The sequence below is a fragment of the Alnus glutinosa genome, chromosome 6 (genome assembly GCF_958979055.1).
Source record: "Alnus glutinosa chromosome 6, dhAlnGlut1.1, whole genome shotgun sequence".
NCBI classification, from domain to species: domain Eukaryota; kingdom Viridiplantae; phylum Streptophyta; class Magnoliopsida; order Fagales; family Betulaceae; genus Alnus; species Alnus glutinosa.
In genome coordinates this window covers 27,138,846-27,157,401 of record NC_084891.1, presented here as the reverse complement: position 1 = coordinate 27,157,401, position 18,556 = coordinate 27,138,846, and the positions used below count along the sequence as shown (strand labels likewise).

General features: G+C 38.0%; 3 protein-coding genes across 7 annotated transcripts; all 3 read right to left on the bottom strand.

Moving 5' to 3' along the window:
- Positions 1-1,294: 1,294 nt before the first annotated feature.
- On the bottom strand, positions 1,295-2,878 carry LOC133871856 (dehydration-responsive element-binding protein 2D-like). Its single transcript, XM_062309297.1, has one exon. The coding sequence runs from the start codon at positions 2,210-2,212 to the stop codon at positions 1,586-1,588; it is 627 nt and encodes a 208-aa protein (XP_062165281.1). The 5' UTR covers positions 2,213-2,878; the 3' UTR covers positions 1,295-1,585.
- A 146-nt stretch (positions 2,879-3,024) lies between these two features.
- LOC133871855 (probable GTP-binding protein OBGC2) lies at positions 3,025-10,453 on the bottom strand. Of its 3 annotated transcripts, none has more exons than XM_062309294.1 (11): positions 10,263-10,453; positions 9,056-9,558; positions 8,697-8,788; positions 8,247-8,330; positions 7,595-7,672; positions 6,819-7,019; positions 6,629-6,736; positions 5,897-5,971; positions 5,523-5,743; positions 4,878-5,028; positions 3,025-3,290 (listed from the first exon to the last, which is right to left on the bottom strand). In XM_062309294.1, the coding sequence occupies exons 1-10, from the start codon at positions 10,355-10,357 to the stop codon at positions 4,929-4,931; spliced, it is 1,557 nt and encodes a 518-aa protein (XP_062165278.1). In that variant the 5' UTR covers positions 10,358-10,453; the 3' UTR covers positions 3,025-3,290; positions 4,878-4,928. The 3 variants fall into 3 exon arrangements, with proteins under 3 accessions (XP_062165278.1, XP_062165280.1, XP_062165279.1); XM_062309296.1 differs by having other exon boundaries at positions 9,056-9,555; XM_062309295.1 differs by lacking the exon at positions 3,025-3,290 and adding an exon at positions 3,746-4,091.
- Positions 10,454-10,880: 427 nt separating this feature from the next.
- LOC133871263 (uncharacterized) lies at positions 10,881-16,691 on the bottom strand. 3 transcript variants are annotated; one of them, XM_062308667.1, is made up of 7 exons: positions 16,426-16,678; positions 13,454-13,595; positions 12,436-12,583; positions 12,283-12,358; positions 12,081-12,192; positions 11,817-11,908; positions 10,881-11,366 (listed from the first exon to the last, which is right to left on the bottom strand). In XM_062308667.1, the coding sequence occupies exons 1-7, from the start codon at positions 16,456-16,458 to the stop codon at positions 11,319-11,321; spliced, it is 651 nt and encodes a 216-aa protein (XP_062164651.1). In that variant the 5' UTR covers positions 16,459-16,678; the 3' UTR covers positions 10,881-11,318. The 3 variants fall into 3 exon arrangements, with proteins under 3 accessions (XP_062164651.1, XP_062164652.1, XP_062164650.1); XM_062308668.1 differs by having other exon boundaries at positions 10,881-11,363; positions 16,426-16,677; XM_062308666.1 differs by lacking the exons at positions 10,881-11,366; positions 11,817-11,908; positions 12,081-12,192; ... (1 more) ...; positions 12,436-12,583; positions 13,454-13,595 and adding an exon at positions 13,861-15,987 and having other exon boundaries at positions 16,426-16,691.
- Between the last annotated feature and the right edge of the window lie 1,865 nt (positions 16,692-18,556).

Below are 18,556 nucleotides of genomic sequence, written 5' to 3'. Positions count from 1 at the left end.
CCTCGAGATGTCTCAGCCAAAGCTACTAAAGGCAATCACAATCCACAAGCACCACTCAAGTTCAAGCATTTCTAATGCTTGAACTTTGGCATAACACTACACGTCTCTATTGGTCTCGTTGGCCACAAAGCTTTCTCAGTTAACTTTGTCTTCTTGTAAACTCATTTACACACTATAGCCTTTTTCCCTTTTATGCAATTCTACCTACTCTTAAGTTTTACTTTTCTGTAGTGACTCCACCTCTTTTAGCATATCAATTTGAACACACGATGGACCTCCACTACCAGCTACTAAAGCAAAAGAAACAATATCCTCAAATTCATACATCTCCAATACTTTTCGATCACGTTTATCTCCGCCTTTTGCTAAAAAATAAGTCTCTTCATTTTGTGAGCTTCTAAAAAATTGTTCGTCATTACTCTAATCTATAGATGAACTCTGATTATCAAACTCCACATCCACGACTCGTTTCCCTTTCTGACTATCAGTTGATACTTTATCTTCACACTTTCTTAGCATATAAGTCTCATAAAAACTATATTGCTGACAATTTTCTCCCTTGAAATCGATCCCATAGCTTATTGCCCTTAAAACTAGTCTTGAAACTAAGAAATATACACTTTTTCTTATAGCCCTTAAAACCAGTCTTGAAACCAAGAAATATGCACTTTTTTTTGACTTTTGGATTTAATTTTGACCATTCTCTACTTTGCACATGACAACCAAATATTTTCAAAACTGAACAATAAACCGGTTTACCTGTCCATACTTTCTTGATCATTGTTTTTCAGATTTTTAAAAGAAATACAATTGGATATTGGTTTGGATAAGGTCCAAATTAAAGAGCTATCCATGACGACATAAATTGGATATTTGAAAAATTAAAGCATTTTACTTTTGGTTCGTCATAATATACACATATTTCACATTAATTTAAATTATATGAATACTATCGATCATCTACATCTGCATTTATCTTCCATTTTTCTTTTTCTTTTTCTTTTTCTTTTTTCTGGCTGAATAGATCAATTTATGCCTAGCTCTTTAATTAGTTGCCAAGAGGGCAGTAGCAAGAAATGAGAAGAGCATATATAGCCGCATAACTACCTACTGCACAAACAGAACAGGCATTCGTGACAGAGGAGCTAGGCAATCATGCTCAAAAAAGACAGAAGAGCAGGCTAATGTAAGATTCCGGATTTTTATTGTTGTTGTCTGCTGTCTGCTGTCTGCTGTCTGCGTTGCGCCAAAGCAGTCTTTTCTTTTCATTTTCATTTTCATTTTCGGGCTTGGATTTTGTCCAAAGGCATTAATTCAAACTCAAAAATATAATATTTTTGTATACATAAGAACACAGAACAGAACAGTAGGAGAAGAAGGTGACTGATTTCTTTCTTCTTATATTTCCTAACTATAATTAAACCCCGCCGCCATCGAAGAAGAAAAAAAAGAAAGAAAAAATCACATACAAGAGCCTTAACCCATGTGGGGTCGAGACCAGCTTATGCTATATATTTCTATCTACACTATTAACTTATAATAGACAATATTATTTGGGCGGCTTCTTGGTCCCATGAAGCTTTAATTACATGCACCATGGAGACTGCAACGCATCCCAGCCGCTTCCATCGACAAAGTTGCCAGCAAAAACTCCATAGTCACCCATGCCTGCCGGAAAATCTAATGACATGGCGGCCTCTGCCCAGATTGTCTCGTCGAAAACCGGGAAGCTAGCATTCGTATTCCCCCAAACTCCGTCGATTCCCTCTTCTTTCTGGCCGAATTTCAGTTCTTGGGGCTCCAGCTTTTCATCAGAACAATTTTGATAGACTATTGGGTTATTATTCGACGAACATGTAGCAGTACCTGAGTTTTCCATGTGGGCGATCTGGGTGTTGTTTGAAGTGGCTGGTGACAAGTCAAACAAATTGAGCTTTGCGTCCGAGCCGTAGAGTTTACGTGCAGCAGCATCGTACGCCATGGCAGCTTCGTAGGAGGTGTCGAACGTCCCTAACCAGAGGCGAGCGCCGCGGTTTGGTTCGCGGATTTCAGCCACCCATTTGCCCCAAGTTCTCTGCCGGACGCCTTTGTAGGTGCACAGAGCATTCTCGGGGCCTCCCTTGCCTCTCATGCACCCTTTTCTTGAACTCGCCTGCGCAGGCTTCTTGGCGTGCTTTCTCCGCCCAAGAGTAGCCATATCTGAGCTCAACATTGTTCCCGCAGAGAACCGGAATTAGAATTGTGGATAGAATATTGTAATAAAGGTTTGGTGATGGGTACGTGCCTATTTATATCGATCGCGAAGAAAGAGATGGAGAGGTTGGATAGAGTAATGAGACACGACTGAAACGTGGCTTTTTTGATACTTGGCATGATGAACCAGACTGCTCGTGTCCACAGCCAACCTCATGACTGCATGTTTATTTTTCTTAGACCCACTTGGCCTTGCGCTATTGTCTGTACACAAGCTCAGGTGGCAAACGGAGAAGATCGAGCATATATTTTTTTTTTTTGCTTTTTTTCTTTTTTTTAGTTGGAAGAGGAGGAGGAGGCTAGGGAGGAGAGGAATGGAATTTGGATAATTGTGGATTAGAATTTGGAGGCGGTGGGTTAAGGCGGAAACGGTTGGGGATAAGAACATATATATATCGAGGTTTCCTAAAACCTGTCACAGATGACAGATAGCAGAGGTGAGTGGGTGATACGTGGGGGTTCCCAGTTCCCATGAGCCATGAGCCACGAGGGGCTTTCTTTGGAACGGGAAGTGTGTTTGAACTCTGAACAGATTCAATGACTTGGGGATTCTAGGACCAGTGAAAGGGGGCCCACATGAGTTTTCCGATAAAGATCGCTTCCGAATTTCGGAATGAATCTTCCTCAATTTGTGTAGATTCTTTTGCAGCTTAACTACGTGAAATACGTCCTATCCACGTCTTAAATACGACCACGTAACGTGGGCATACAAGGACCATCCCCCTCTTCTTCTTCTTCTTCTTCTTTTTTCTTTTTCCTTCTGTTTTAAACTTTTAAGTACAAAAAGATTGATAAACACTTTTAACAAAAAAAAAAAAAAAACCTGTGTTTCAACTATAGCATATCTGAACACTTTTAAATTAAAAACAAAAAAAACCTCTCTCAAAAGTTCCATAGGTCATTGTCGCCACTGCCAACCACTGCTGCAGCTTCTCTCAGTATGTTGGCGTCCACAACTCCAACTGTGGTCATTTCTTTGAGTGTTTAAAGGGAGCTGATGCCATTAACACAACTTCTCTCCAAAGATGTTGTTATTCCTACAAGAAAAAAATAAAATAAAAAATTAAAAATTAATGATTGGTGCACGTATCATCTCGCAAGATTGTGCTTATTCGAGAAAATGGGAGATTGGCGCACACGTCTTTTCGAAAGCTTTGTGCTTATCCTTAAATCTTGGATATAAACTACAAATATAATAACTATAATTTCACAGCAATGGTGAAGATGAAGCTTTTTTAACTTGAATTGATAGGTTTAAGATAACCAAGTCAACCAATCTTGACCATCAAGTTCCTCATTAATAATCTCGTAGTATTTACTTTGTAATTTAGAGACTTTCACATTTAACTTTGTTTTATTGAGTAGGTTTACTAATATTCAGTAAGTTTGAGTGTTGTCAAGAAAAATAGTTTCTTATATAACGCAAATTGAACAATGAAAAATGATGCAAATTGGCAATGCTTATTCCATTTTCAGTAACATAATAGCACTATTAGCTAGTAAAAAGCTTTGGTTTAAACTTAATAATATGTTTCAAAATCAAATTTTGCCTCAGAACAAGATAATTATGGCTACCCATCTGCTTTTCCCATAAAACCATTTCGAACCCACCACCAAATCATTATAACCAAGTGTAATTCTCTCAAAAGCCACATCCATCATACGTAGAAGGAAAAACAATCATATGAACCTCCAATGCTTTCAAATGCTTATATATATATATATACAAGTAATTGACCCAAGGAGAGGAGGAAGAGATGTGAACTAGTAACTCCTGCTTCATGAGACATAATTCTCAACCGATTGAGTTATCCTTTTGGTTTACAACGACCCCAATCCTGCATGTTTCAAGCAGGTTCATTGTCACGTGAGCAACAAACATGGCAGTCTCAGTTAGTCACCTGATTTCTCATGGTGCATTCTCTATCTACTAATAATAACCGAGCTTAAAGTGCTGTTAATGAATATATGTGTAGATATTTGGTTCAAATTCTAAAACCCCCCCTGAATTTGGTTGTGGTGGCTCGCAACTACGGAGACCAAGGCCTAATCCCACATCAACTTACGAATTCATAGCAAAGAGAAAAGGCATTGGATCAGTTAAAATCATCTTGTCTGAGCAAGCAAAGTCTGATCTCAATCAATCTCAATAGAAAACACAGAGCACAATCCAAGTACACAAAGTATATAAGAGAGATCCCTAATAAAAAGTAGGAAAAGAAGAATACAAGTCTAGAAATTCAGCAAAATTAGAAGAAAAAAAATGAGGACTATTGTGCGCCGCCATACAAGCATAATGTACGAGTCTTTTTTTTTAAAGTAACATAAATAAGCTAAGAATATAGAAAGGTAACATAAAAAAAATTTAATTACATTTTGACAATATTTTAAGATTAGCTCAATTACTTTCTAAACATAAAATCCTCCCAAATTCTCATCATTCTTATGGCCCAACCCTATCCCAAAACAGCTGCACTTATACCATCCAACCACTACCTGTACATGCTTGTATATATGCAGTATTTCCGTAAACTAATTGCAGAGAACATATATGGATAGACACTAACTGACACGTACAAAAATGACTATTTGCAGTGTATAAACAATAGCTGGACCAAAATTACCAAAGGGCGTAAAAGAGGTGGTGCAAATTGGCAGAAACTTTAAGAACACTCTCATGGTCGTACACTCAACTCCAAAGCTTCATCGGGATCTCTGCACTTCCTCAAGCCTACCCTTATCTCCTTCAACATCTCATTTATCCTCATGCCTTTCCTGCAATAAACAACACAAAATGACATACAGTTAGTTATGCTTCTCTTGGAACCAAAGGGGGGAAGACAAAAGAACCACGAACTATGATCTCTTTAAAACACATTAGTGACATGATGATGCATACTTCCAGCAACAATATCACCGTGCACTTGCCCTGATATTCTCTACCCAAAAAAAAAATGAAAAGTAATTTAGCTACTAAAGCTAATTATAAATTATGAGCTGACTTGGGAACAAGCAACCTTGTTAGCGACTGCAGTAAAGAGGTACCACTACTCCTACAAGTACAAAAGCAGCAAACAAGTCACCTCAGAAAATACACGTTAAGAAGAGGGAAAAAATTAAGGGACTCTCTACAATCAAGACATTTGGTGGGGGGGGGGGGGGGGGGAAGGTTTCTCCAAGAATCTCCTTTTGCTTCTACAGTCAAGACATGAGGCAAGACATATAGTTCAATTATTAGGAAACATATAAAAACAATGTAAAGAACTTACAGAACACTAACTCCTACAACAGCAAGAGGGCATGGATAGTCCTCGATTTCTTTATCCTTTTTATCTTTACTACTAATCTCTGGATAAGATACATCTGATTGTCCACCTTCAGAGGGAAATGACAGACAAGCATCGTCAGTGCTTATTTCTGGCTCAGTAGATACGCCATCACTTCCAATCTTCATTATTTCTTCAGTCAAAGATGGAAGCCTGTCCACTGCCTGGAACAATAGTCAGCATAAATCTTAATTTTAAATAAAAACTGAAGATATCCTACATTTTATATGAATATATATGTATAGCATTGGGAAAAGCAAGATTAGTACTAAATACTGGGCTCCCAAACCTGAAAAAGAACAATCACAGGCATATACCTCTGGAAGGTCAATCTTATTTAGCACCACAATGTATGGTCGTTCAAGGTACTCAGGATTGTACATTCGCAATTCCTGCAAGACCGTGAATCTATCTTTTATACGTGAAAGAACAAAAAGTTAAATATAAAGGAATAAGCACATGATAAGTTATTCTCATTGGGTTTCACATTAGAACTCCCAGGGATAGCTAACCACAATGGATAAAGTTCAAGATCTAGACATCTTAGGCTTTTTGCCTTCAAATGTGACCACTCAAAATCATAATTCTAATTTGCCACTCAGCTTTACCTACAATCTCAAACCCCAGTGCTAGCAACTCTCTTCCTTGAAAAGCGACACATAAAAAGGGAAAGAAGCAATTTTTCTTTTTCCCTTTCTTGGAAAAAAACTCTCTTAGGAATTAAAAAACTGGATTTCAAACATGTATCACAAATATGTCTAGATATTACTTTTTACATAATAAAGTTTGCTAAAATGGACCAGAAAAGAAAACTACAACTAACAATCATTACTGGTGTTGGATCTCCCAAGACCCAGTTATAAAGACCTGAAAATACGGATCTGGATTTGATCAACAACATGTATCTAGTGAGGGTCAACTGAATACAAATCTAATGTAAATCACCATCCACCGCAATGATATTTATAACCACAAATTCTGAGTAACCAAGTGGAACCGACAATGCTAGCAGTTAAAAATCTAGTATAATTATAGAAAGAAACACATACTTCTTTAACTGTTCTGTAGTCATTAACAGGGTTCTCAGCAGCTGCATCAACAACATGAACCAATAGCCGAGTCCTCCTTAGATGCCTCAAGAAATTGCGACCAAGACCCTGAAGGATGATACAGATTTCAAATTAAGCAAACTTTTAGCTTTATAATAAGCAGGCAATAAAGATGAAAAACATGCCATACCTTCCCTAGATGAGCACCTTCTATAAGACCAGGCAAATCAGCCAATGTTGCTTCAGATGAGTACATTCCTGCCCCTAGACTAGGATCCCCATTAAGGCGTCCAAGGTTTGGCATTAATGTTGTGAAAGGATAATCAGCAATATCAGGTCTTGCAAGAGTAATGGCTGCCAAAAGGGTTGACTTTCCAGCATTTGGAAGTCCCTACAACAAGAGCAAGTAAACCTCTAGTAATCTAAAAGACAATAATACTAACTTTTACAAGTAAGAGCATGCGAAATATATTTAACTAAATCAATTGGAATGACTTCATCCTTGAATGTAAAGAAGGAACTTTGTTGGTTTTTCCATTTTCCATTATCCTTCTTATTCTTTATTTGACAATAAATTCTACTACACAATTATAACTGAAAATTATTAGACGCTACCATGCAAAAGTTTCCTACCCAAAAATTGGTCAAAGCATCAGGCTAAAACTGAATTGTGTTAGGTTGATTAGGACAAGGCAAACTGTGTCTGAAAATCAAGATCAGGTAGGACACAGGTCAATCTGGTTTGACAAATAATGCTGAGCAAGTTTTCCAGTTTGGGTCATATATTGCCTGTTCGTGGTAAGTACTGAGCACAATTCTTTCATTGAACTTTTATCATATACAATAATCATTAAAATTTGAGTATCATTACTTCAAATAGAAACAGCATCACCAGGAAAGCACATATCCATAAGAAAACCATGATACAAACATGCATAAAACGAAAAGGAAATAAGCAAGACTTACAACTAAACCAACATCAGCAACAACTCGGAGAATCAACTCCAAACTAACCTCCTCCCCAGGTTGACCAAGAACCAAAACCTGCAAGATATTAGAAAAGATTAACATATATTTGTGATATGAAAGGACTCACTCATAAATCTTGACTGCCCAAACAAATTGTAGTTACAGGTGAAGTACAGGGTACAAATACTCTACTTGAGCAGGTCCTATAAACAATAAAAAAATGATTAAAACTAAAAGTCGCTGTATGAAAGCATGGAGGCAATTCACTTTTCACTTAATGTTAAGTTAAACATGTGACCCATGAATCTTGAACCCATGACCACATCCTCCATGTTCTTATAGGAGGAGTTCTGATTACTCAACACAATTTGACAGATGAGTAGTTGCTTGATCCAATTAAAACAACACTAAAGAAGCTATGGGTGATTTCATCCTCTATCAGGCATTTAACTCGCAAGAAGATCAATTCAACATGCCCCAACCAAGAAAAGTTTTGATTAGATTCTCCGAAAAAAATGCACGAAGAAGAAGAAAAATTGAGCCTGAACATGTCTCAATGGAGATCCACTACACAATTTTTTGTCCCCAAGGGGAGGGGGAAGGGAAGATTCAAAGATCCACTACACAAAATTAAATCACCATTTTTTACCTTATCACTATCATCTCTCATCACATTTGTGGTCAAAGCCAACAACTTTTTCCTTTGATGCTCTGGCAAATCTACCAAGCTAATCTGCAACAAAAAATAAAATGTAAATAACATAAAATAAAGAAAACTAGATGTCAATTACATGTTAATATTAAGCATACAATTTAAAAATGTGCTTTAGACCCAGATGATAACCAGGAGGCCCATTAAACATGCATGTAAAGTTTTAGTACAAAATCTTTTAATTCCCAATGAGCTGAAACTTTAGAGTGAAACATCTTAGACCAGAATGACTTAACATCAAAGAAGAATATTACTAAAAAGGAATAAAAGAAAGAAATAGCAAATATGGCACATGCATCAGTGAGGTAATAAAAAGTCACAAATGCTATGCACTTAATCTTAAACTAAGACAAATAATTTAAAAAAAAAAAAAATTGATTTCCTTACCCCTCCTTGTCCACCCCTTGCAACAAGGACTTCGTCACCTGGACGCGCTAGATCAGCCAACAACTTCCCCCGTTTACGTTTCACAACCGTTCCTGGCACATTAGCTCATATAATGAGAGAACACACATGGAAGTTGCTACTTTTTCCAAATGTATGGATGAGTATTGACAATCCTATCAGATTCTCATCCTTGTTTGAACTGGAGATAATAAAGGGAAGGGGGAACGACCTTCATAATCACATCTAATAAAGGACATTCTCCAATATAATTCTGGCAGATATGTTTCACAAAATTAACAATATATCATTCAAACCGCTCAGGAAAAAAAAAAAAAAACGAAACCATATAACATACAAACCTAAAGGCACAGGAATACGCAAAGTTGGTGCAGAGAATCCATCATGCAACTGTGAAGTCAAAACACCCATTGCATCAACATTTCCGCCACGTTTTGCATTATACCGGCCTTTCTTGTGAAATTCCAATAATGAATCTTTACCTTCATCCACATATATTACGACATCACCTCCATGCCCACCCATAGGAAGGATAAGTGACCCATCAAAATCCCTTTTATACAAACTTTTCTTCCTTGCCTTCTCTTTGTCATGTTTTCCTTGAGACTTACCAGCCCTCTGATTAGGCATGTTAAGAATAGCACCATGGCCTCCATCTCCCGCACGAACTGTGATGACAACCTGATCAAAATACTTGTGAGGTTCCTTTATCAATGTATCAGTGCTTGAGGAAGGAGACTCGCTCGCCCTGGCAAGTCTGCACTTAACTGAATAGAATGCAAAATTTCCAGAGTTGCTTCTGAGTCGACCATGCCTATAGATAAGAAGGCCTTCGGATCTACTACTGCAATAAGAAGACACGAGAAAAATAAAGCAAAAGATGTTGTATAAGAGATTCCCAGTTCAATTATAGAAATGAAGGATTTCAATGGAAATAACTATGTTCAGTTTAATCATAGAAATGGGGGGTTTCAATGGAAATAACCATGTTTATTTCATAAGTTCACACCTAAAACATAGTTCTTCCAGTTTTGCCTTAGTCTTGTTTCGGTGGTAAATAGCTTCAGAAAACTTATGTATCTTGTGATAGTGCAGTTAAAGCACATTCGCATCACTATTTGTCAAGCATATATAAATCACCACAAACTCAGTGGTTAAAAACTCAAACACCGGGTGCCTTCATAAAAGTGCCAATTACAACTCTGGAAAAATAGAACCCATCAACGAGACTGTAATTCCAGTAATTCCCTCGTCATATTGCTGCGAAAAGTTAGGGGAAGAACAAAAATAATGGAATAAATTTCAAATCTCTTCGACATCTTAACCATCCAAGGCCCGAGAAAATCTCAACCACAAACTTGCTGAACCAAATTGTATCTATCCTTTCTCATAATTTTCTTGCAGATTTTCCACGCGACAATACGCGCCATCAAATTAGGGGTTTTCTTTAATTTTCAAGAACTGTCAGCTCATTTCATTGAAGAAAGAAAAACTCGAAAAATAAAAACGAAACAAGAAAGTTCTTCTCAAGAAAGAAAGAAAGAATACCTTTCCCGGAAAATTCGAGCGGAGGAAAACGTGTTCTTATCAAAGCGTACGTTGAGATACGAAGGTAAGGATTGTTGAGCAATAAGAGAAAGCATTATCTGAAAGAGCAGAGCAGCCTCGTCAGTGGGAGAGTGTCAGAGGGAGGGAGAAGCTGGAATCGCTGACCGTTTATGAGACCGTGAAACCGCGCGTCTTGTTTTAATACGGCATTGATTGCTTTTTACCCGTCTTTTTAGTGGTGGATACGGCTTGTCGTTTAAAAGAATGCCGCCCTCTTTTGGTAAAAGCGAATGCGGTCTGCCCTATTAGCTAAAACGTCGTCACTTTGAAATGTAAACCAAAATTTTAAGAGAAGTGATAATTACCAAACTTTTTTTTATTCAAAAGTTAATTTCCGAACGATGTGTCAATCATAGATGAGATTTATTATTTTAAAAAATGTGTCATTATCTCATGAGTTAGTGATACATCACTTGATAAAGGGAGACAGGGAGTTGGGCTTGATTAACCCCTTTGGGAATTATAATATATTTATATAATTAGAAAATCATAAAAATATGTCATAAATTATAAAGGTCACTTTGGACTCGCGAATTTGAAATATTACCGAAGCAGAAGTGGAGAGTAAACCCCGGATCCATAGAATCTTATATTAAGCAACAAAACTGAAATTCTTAGGATAGATCAATTGAAAACCTGAGATTACAAAATATTCTGGATTCCCTAATGTCTGTATAATAAGCAAGGCAACATGTACAAGCCACACAGGTGGATCAACTAAATTGCTAATTAAGACAAGCCCATTTTGCATGAAGTTAAGGGCAATCATAGTTCTCCTAGAGCATGCGAGAGGAAGGGGCAGCCCACTCACTAAAAGCAGGAAAACAAATACAAGAGACAGCCCACTCTGTGTCTTTTTATAGATGAGCAGGCATTGATGACTCCTTTTTAGTCACGACCAAACCTTAAACCAAATCCATACACGGCAACAAAAGCTCAAGCTGAATATGCCTCCCCCACCCTGGCCAGCAATGCTTCAAACGCTTCATCCATTTATTAGCTTTTGAGAAAATTCTCCAAGGAAAATGTTGGAAGCGGATCCTGCTAAACCACAAAAAAAAAAAGAGAGTAAATTCACCCATTACTTCTGCTCATTCATATTTCATGTGCTGTAAATGGATTCCCCTGTTCATGGAGCTGGTTCTGGCCACTATTTAATCGACAAAGATGTAATATTGACTTAATGCTTTTTTTAAAAAAAATTAGTGCCTCATGCATCAGTTTGAGAACATCAAGTCAGTTCAATGTCGAGGAATTTACTACTAAAACAAGTGTCACTAATTCTGCCACTCTTGTTTAAAAATAAATTTATAGAGAGAGAGAGAGAGAGAAAAGCACAACCTTTAAAAAGTAGGAAATCCAATTCCAATTTAGTTTTACTCTTCCTGTTTCCAGGGATATAACAAGATAAACTATGCCAGAAATTACTATATGACCAGAAATTAGCCAAAATGTGGAGCCTTTCAGAAAGAGATTTCATCAACTGCATCTTACCTTGCCAAGCTCTTGACTTAAGCATTGTCTAACTACTGTTGTCTGTTGTATCAGCCTTTCCATTGCTGTGTAGCTGGGCAGGTTCATGTGAGCTGACATTAATCATTAGCCACAAGAAACACATTAATTAATCAAAGTATTGATATTATAGATTGTGTGACAATAATATATACTCAGCAACAGATCCTTGCAGGGAAAACATAAATCTTCTGAGCATCCTTAGAAAAGGGTACACAACAGCACATAGGAAATCAAGTAACAAACCTAGAATTGCCCGATTCAAATTATCTGCAACTTGCTGCCTGTGCTCCAAGCTAAGCAGACGAAACATTGGGGCTTTATCTAGCTCTTCATACGCAAGCAGTGTCATAAAGTCCTGATGGCAACAACAAATGCATTTCATTACGATAAAACAGATAAATGCTGTGGAAGTAGCCAACAAAATTTGACTAAAAAAGAAACATACTTCAAGTTTTACAATGTACTTTTGCATCCTCCCAAAAGGGGTCAACTTCGTCATAGCAAACTCCAAAGCTTCTGTGCTGGCAAGGAAACAAAAATTTATAAAACAGGAAACACGTAGCTCATCTCTTGGAAATGTCATTGCTACTCTGGTTACCATTTTCTAGAGCGGACAAGTTCACCAAAATGAATGCCCAATAGATCAAAATGCAAGTCCTCATTTTTTTCTACCAAGTCATGTGCCAGCTCATTTGTCAGCTCAATGGCCTTTAGTGCATTTCCCTCCAGGGCAAAACAAAAAATTCCTGACCAAAAATGATATAATTGGAAGCATCATCAAACAAGTACTCAATAGATACAAGGACATAAAATAAAATATTGATGACTACTTTCTACGGAAATAAATAAGAAAAAGGACAAATAAAGTCAGCAGAATCCATATTAATTTTTTCTACAGTTGTCCCCAAAGTAGGTGTTGCCACAAATCTATGACAAAAATATAAACATTTTAAGCAGATTGATCAGCAAGGCATACAGCCACATTAAAGTATGACCAGATATTTGCAGCAACGTGGAAGGGTAAGCAACACTTAGAGACTTTTTCCCATGTAGGCATCCAGCCATCCACTAAATCAATATGCATGCCATACAGCCAATTGTGAAGCAATCCCAATAACTTAACACTCAATCTCACTGAGATATCTACAAGAAATTTGCAGCCACTCCAGAAACAATGTTTCTATTTAGGTGTTCAATGCTCCACCATGCTAGTCAAACAACCAACTTTGAGGGTACCTAAAATTCTTTCATTTAATGCATAAAGTGCTTACCCCCATATAAGCATCTATAGAAACTACAATGAAAATTCAGTAACAAGATGTAAATGCTTGATGCGTGCAACAAATATAGGTATGTGCTCCAGAAGTGTGAGTAACCAATTTTAACAATGCTGTCTTTGAGAAACTTAAAAGCTCTGAATCCTACTTTCCCAACCAAAAGAGCAAGAGTAATGTTATATACCACACCACTATCCACGTGACACTTTCAATCAATCCTTTGATCAACCTTCATTAAAAGGAGAAAAAAAAAATCCAACGGTAGATTGGCAATGTCACGTCTGTATAGTGGGAAAGTGGTGTTGTATATAGTATTACTCAAAGAATAATTTCACTTACTTTTTCTTTTCTCCATGTCCTCCAGATAATCAGCAGGCTGCTTCATCCCAGTGCAAGCAACAAACGACTCTACGGTTTCATTAAAGCAATTGTGAACAAGATATGATAGAACAACGTTGCGGACGTCATTGTCATTGATAGCCTGTCAACGTAAAGAAAAAAATCCCTAAAATTTTGAAAGATAAGCCTAATAGAGGTCCAGTATTAAAGAAACAGCCCAATGATGATTTTTCATAGCGGATTTTCATCATTTGAAGGAAAAAAGATGCATATGAAAATAAAATCATAATACTAGAAAGGAAACTAATAGAAGACCTTGAGACAACAATGCAAACAGGAGGTATAGATCCTCTCCAGTAATTGAAGATGTCTGGTGCACTTCAAAAGCATTTATTGTATTGTGAGTCCACATTTAAGGTGGATCCCACATATAGAAAAGGCTTATGAAGGGTATTAGAACTCTCCAGTGACTGTAGATAATCCAAATCTACAGGCATTAGGTCTACCAATGCCCATTTAACATGTAGGTTTAGTTTCCTTAAACAGAACATAATGACACGCCGGTAAGTATCTTTTTTTTTTATAAGTAATAGCCATTTATTAAAAAGCGCAAAGGGGCGCAACCCTTATACACGAGAAGTATACAAGAGAGCCCCTATCAGGGTCGAACAGAAAATAAATTTAAGAAATCAACATAAGTAAATACAATCGAACTATGGTGTGGCGCTATCCAAAAATATAAAGTATCGATCAGCCGCTTCCGAAGCTCCACCATAGATGTCTCTATATCTTCAAACAGACGAGCATTCCGCTCCCTCCAAATACACCACAACAAGCACAAAGGAGCCAAACGCCAAGCCACTATAGCCTGACCACTCCCCATAGCCGCTCCCCAACTCTTTAACAACTCCAACACCATTCGTGGCATAACCCACTCAACCCCAAATAAAATAAGAATGTAGCTCCAAAGAGCCCGGGATACCTCGCAATGAAGCAACAAGTGATCAATAGACTCCCCACTCTTCTGACATAAACAACACCACTCCATTACTATTACATTCCTCTTACGCAAGTTATCATGCGTCAATATTTTGCCCAAAGCCGCTGACCAAACGAAGAAAGCCACCCTTGTTGGAGCCTTAACACGCCAAATATTCTTCCAAGGAAAATAAGGGCCATCTTCCTTAATGAGCTCATCGTAGAAGGATCTCACCTCAAAAAAACCTTTTTTGGAGGGATTCCACACTAATCTATCACTCTCTCCTTGACGAATCGAAGTGGAATATAATTGATCGAAGAAAGAAAGGACCATATCCATCTCCCAATCCTGGATTTGTCTCGTGAAAAGAACATTCCACAGAATTACACCATTATGAACCACCAAATTATCCGCCACCAACGCATCTTTGTTCCTTACTATAGTAAAAAGAGCCGGAAAGCATTGCTTCAAGGAACCATCCCCACACCACCTATCTTGCCAAAAGCTAATATTTGATCCACTCCCCACATCAAAACGAACGAAATTGCGGAATTTCTCCCACCCCTCCTTATATGTTTCCATACACCCACTCCGAAAGAACCCGAAACTTCTTTCAACACCACCCACCCTCTAGACTCTGGAATTTGGCATCAATCACCAACCGCCATAAAGCCTCTCTCTCCCTACCATATCTCCACAACCATTTACCCAAGAGCGCTCGATTGAACTGGATGAGATTGTGAACTCCCAACCCACCTGCATACAAAGACGTACATATCTTGTTCCAATTCACTAGGTGAAATTTTTTCTCGCCACCAGTGCCTCCCCAAAGAAAATTCTTTTGAATTTTATCAAGACGATTAGCCACCCTCACTGGAATAGGAAACAAAGATAAGTAATAAGTGGGAATGTTGGAGTGCATACTTTTAATAAGAGTCAACCGGGCACCCTTCGACAAGTACATCCGCTTCCACCCCGCCAACCTCCTTTCCATTTTTTCAATAACACCATTTCAAATGGAATTGGACTTGTAAGAAGCACCCAACGGCAAACCCAAGTAAGTCATAGGCAAAGAAGCAACCCTACATCCAAGAAGATTAGCCAACCTTTCGACATCCTCTACTCCACCAATTGGAACAATTTCTGATTTTCCTAAATTAATTCTCAAACCAGAAGCTGCCTCGAATCCTAAAAAGATACATCTCAGATGTCGAATTTGTTCTTCTTGAGCACCACAGAAAATACGCCGGTAAGTATCTTTACAATTGCACCATCAGTAATATTACAGTCTTATAAACTGTGAGTCTTATACAAAACAAATACGCGAAGCACAGGCCGCGTATTCCATAAGAGCCACATCCAGTAGGACCAGTACCAAGTACGAATATTTTCACACACAAGATTGTGTTCCAAACGCTATGAGCCAAAGTTGTGATCAGCAATATGCATGTCCTAATGTCATATAAGCTCAAAGAACAGATCAGACATTTACAGGAAGAACCCAACACCCAGAAGTGGAAGCATTTTACGCGTCAAATACAACTTGCTCACGCCACTGTCCAAATTATATATAGCAATCAATACATGGACTCATATAAATGCTTGCAGGATATAAGGATCCATGTATTCCACCAAAATATCAGGCCCGGGGGTGTCGTGTAAATTGGGTCTGGGAAAACTTATGACAACGTTAATTACAAGGTAAACCTTTGCAAACAATTTCACCGTACTATCGAACCCATTGTACAATAAGAAGAAGAAGAAAAAAAAAAAAAACTTTGAACAAGAAAACATTAAATTGGGGTTCCGATGATTAATCTAGAAAAGGGTCAACATCATAAGCAATGCGATGAAACAGAGGCAATTATCACAGTAAATGAAATCTAATTTTGCATAGAAAGATCTTTCTCTGTAGGACTACAAAATAAAAACCTCCCCACATGCTTAAACATAAATTTCAAGAGGTTGAACGAATGGGGCATCAGAAACTCACAACGTGCTCGTAGTGGCGGGGATCAACGTCCATGGTCGAACCAAAAACACAACAAAAGGAAAAGAAAAGGTTTTGTATCCCAAAGAGTGCCTTAAGGGTGAGAGAGCCCTTGGCGGCGCTTCAAGGTCTGAGACTCTCTGACGAGTCTCGCTATGCACTCGGATCTCTATCGAAAAGGGAGGGAGGGAGTGCGACAGAGAGAGATTATAGATAACTTGCACAGTATGTTGAGTTCTGTCGCGATCGTGGCTTTGGAAATTTCATAGTAATGGGTGATATTTTGTGCTACAAGAATTTGCATTGTTAATTTTAAAATACGTAATTTGAAGATGTAAATTTTTAAAAATATGGTTAGAGGTTTGACGAAATTACAATTTGACCTTTAAAATCATAACTTAGCGTTTAAAATTGTGTTCCGTTTGTTTTCGACGTAAAATGATTTCTGTCGTAAAATGATTTCGACGAAATTATTTTCAAAAAAAATGATTTTCTTGAAAATATTTTTCGGTGTATGGTTCGCACGAAAAAATTACGAAATGCAAAAATCAGAGTTTGGCAAATCTCGCCGGAATCCAGCAACGTCCAGTCGCTATTGCCGGAATCCGGCGAAAAGTTTGACCGGATCCGGCCGGATCCCAGCCATTTTGCCCAGATCCAGCAGGAATCTTCTGGATCCGGCCGGATCAATGGCCGGATCCGGTCAAATCCGGCCGGATTCTGGCTGTTTTGGCCAGATCCGGCTGGATCAATAGTCGGATCCGTCCAGATCCGGCCGGCTTGGCCGGAAACCGGTAAATTCCGACCGGAATTTGGTCATCCCGTGGCCGGATTCCGGCAACCGGATGTTCTCGGACTCCGGCTCCGGCTGGATTCCGACGACCGGATGTTGTCGGACTCCGACACCGACCGAATTCCGACGACTGATAATTGTTAAATTCTGACGATCGGATATCAAACATGCATGTAAGGACGAAGAGTTTCATTTCGGAAAACGATTTACGGTTTTAAAAATCGTAAATCGTTTTCCGAAAATTAAAAAAGCTTTTACGGTCAAACCGAAAATGATTTTCGTTGACCATTATTTTCGCCCCTACCAAACACCGGAAAATACCGAAATCATTTTCCAGAAATCATTTTACACCGAAACAAACGGAGCTTAAAATACAAATTTTTTACGTTTTCAAATCGCAATATTTTGAAGAATAGTTTCATAGTTGGTCCATATGGTTTGCTTAAATTATAAATCACTCCTTGTAGTACAAAAAAAGTTCATAAAGAGTACTTGTAGTAAACTATAATTACGAATCACTCTTTAAACCCGTTTTCCGTCTACCAAGTTAACAGAATCCGTTAGTTTGTCACGTCATATAAATAGTGAAACAACCTCTAAATATCATTTCTATTGTAATTCACTAACGAACTCTATTAACTTGGTGGACGGAAAACGGGTTCAGGAAGTAATTTGTAATTATAGTTTACCATAAAGACCTTTTCATGAACTTTTTGTACTACAGGGAGTGATTCGTAATTTAAGCCAACCCTAGGAACCAGTGGTACAATTAGACATATCATTTCTCCAACTCCTATCCAATTCTCATCCAACATTTTTTCAAATCAATCATTATATATTTTTTCCTACATGTAAGTCTTATATATCCAATGATTAATTTTTAAAAAAGTTGTTGGAGTTGAATAAGAGTTGAAGAAATAACATTTCTCTTTTTTAATGTAGTAGCATTGGGGGAGTTCCAAAGATGTAATAATCCAGACTTGTCTCCTGGGGATAGGAATGATGGTGTATAGCCAGCTAGGAAACTAAGGTGGCGACCTCCCTCAAATGGTTCCATTAAAGTAAATTGGGATGCTGCAATAAATGGTAAAGAGGGATGCAATGGCTTGAGAATCGTAGCTAGAGGCTGCATGGGCGAATTTATGGATGCTTGGTGTGTCATGAAACCCATAGTGGTTGAAGCAAAACTAGCCGAAGCAATAGCGGCTCTTTTGGCAGTTTTATATGGTAAGGAGGCTGGTTTTTCTGAAGTTGTTTTCAAAGGGGATGCAGCTCAAGTGGTGGCTGAGATACACTCGTCTCCTCCTTATTGTTCAAAAAATGGTCAAATGATTGAAAGTT

Coding starts and splice junctions, on each gene's coding strand:
- LOC133871263 (XM_062308666.1), bottom strand. CDS start 15,014: ATGGAAACATATAAGGAGGGGTGGGAGAAATTCCGCAATTTCGTTCGT.
- LOC133871855 (XM_062309294.1), bottom strand. CDS start 10,357: ATGCTTTCTCTTATTGCTCAACAATCCTTACCTTCGTATCTCAACGTA. Junction 8,789..9,055: donor GCGTATTCCTGTGCCTTTAG/GTTTGTATGTTA, acceptor CTAATGTGCCAG/GAACGGTTGTGAAACGTAAA. Junction 6,737..6,818: donor AAGGTGCTCATCTAGGGAAG/GTATGGCATGTT, acceptor ATCATCCTTCAG/GGTCTTGGTCGCAATTTCTT.
- LOC133871856 (XM_062309297.1), bottom strand. CDS start 2,212: ATGTTGAGCTCAGATATGGCTACTCTTGGGCGGAGAAAGCACGCCAAG.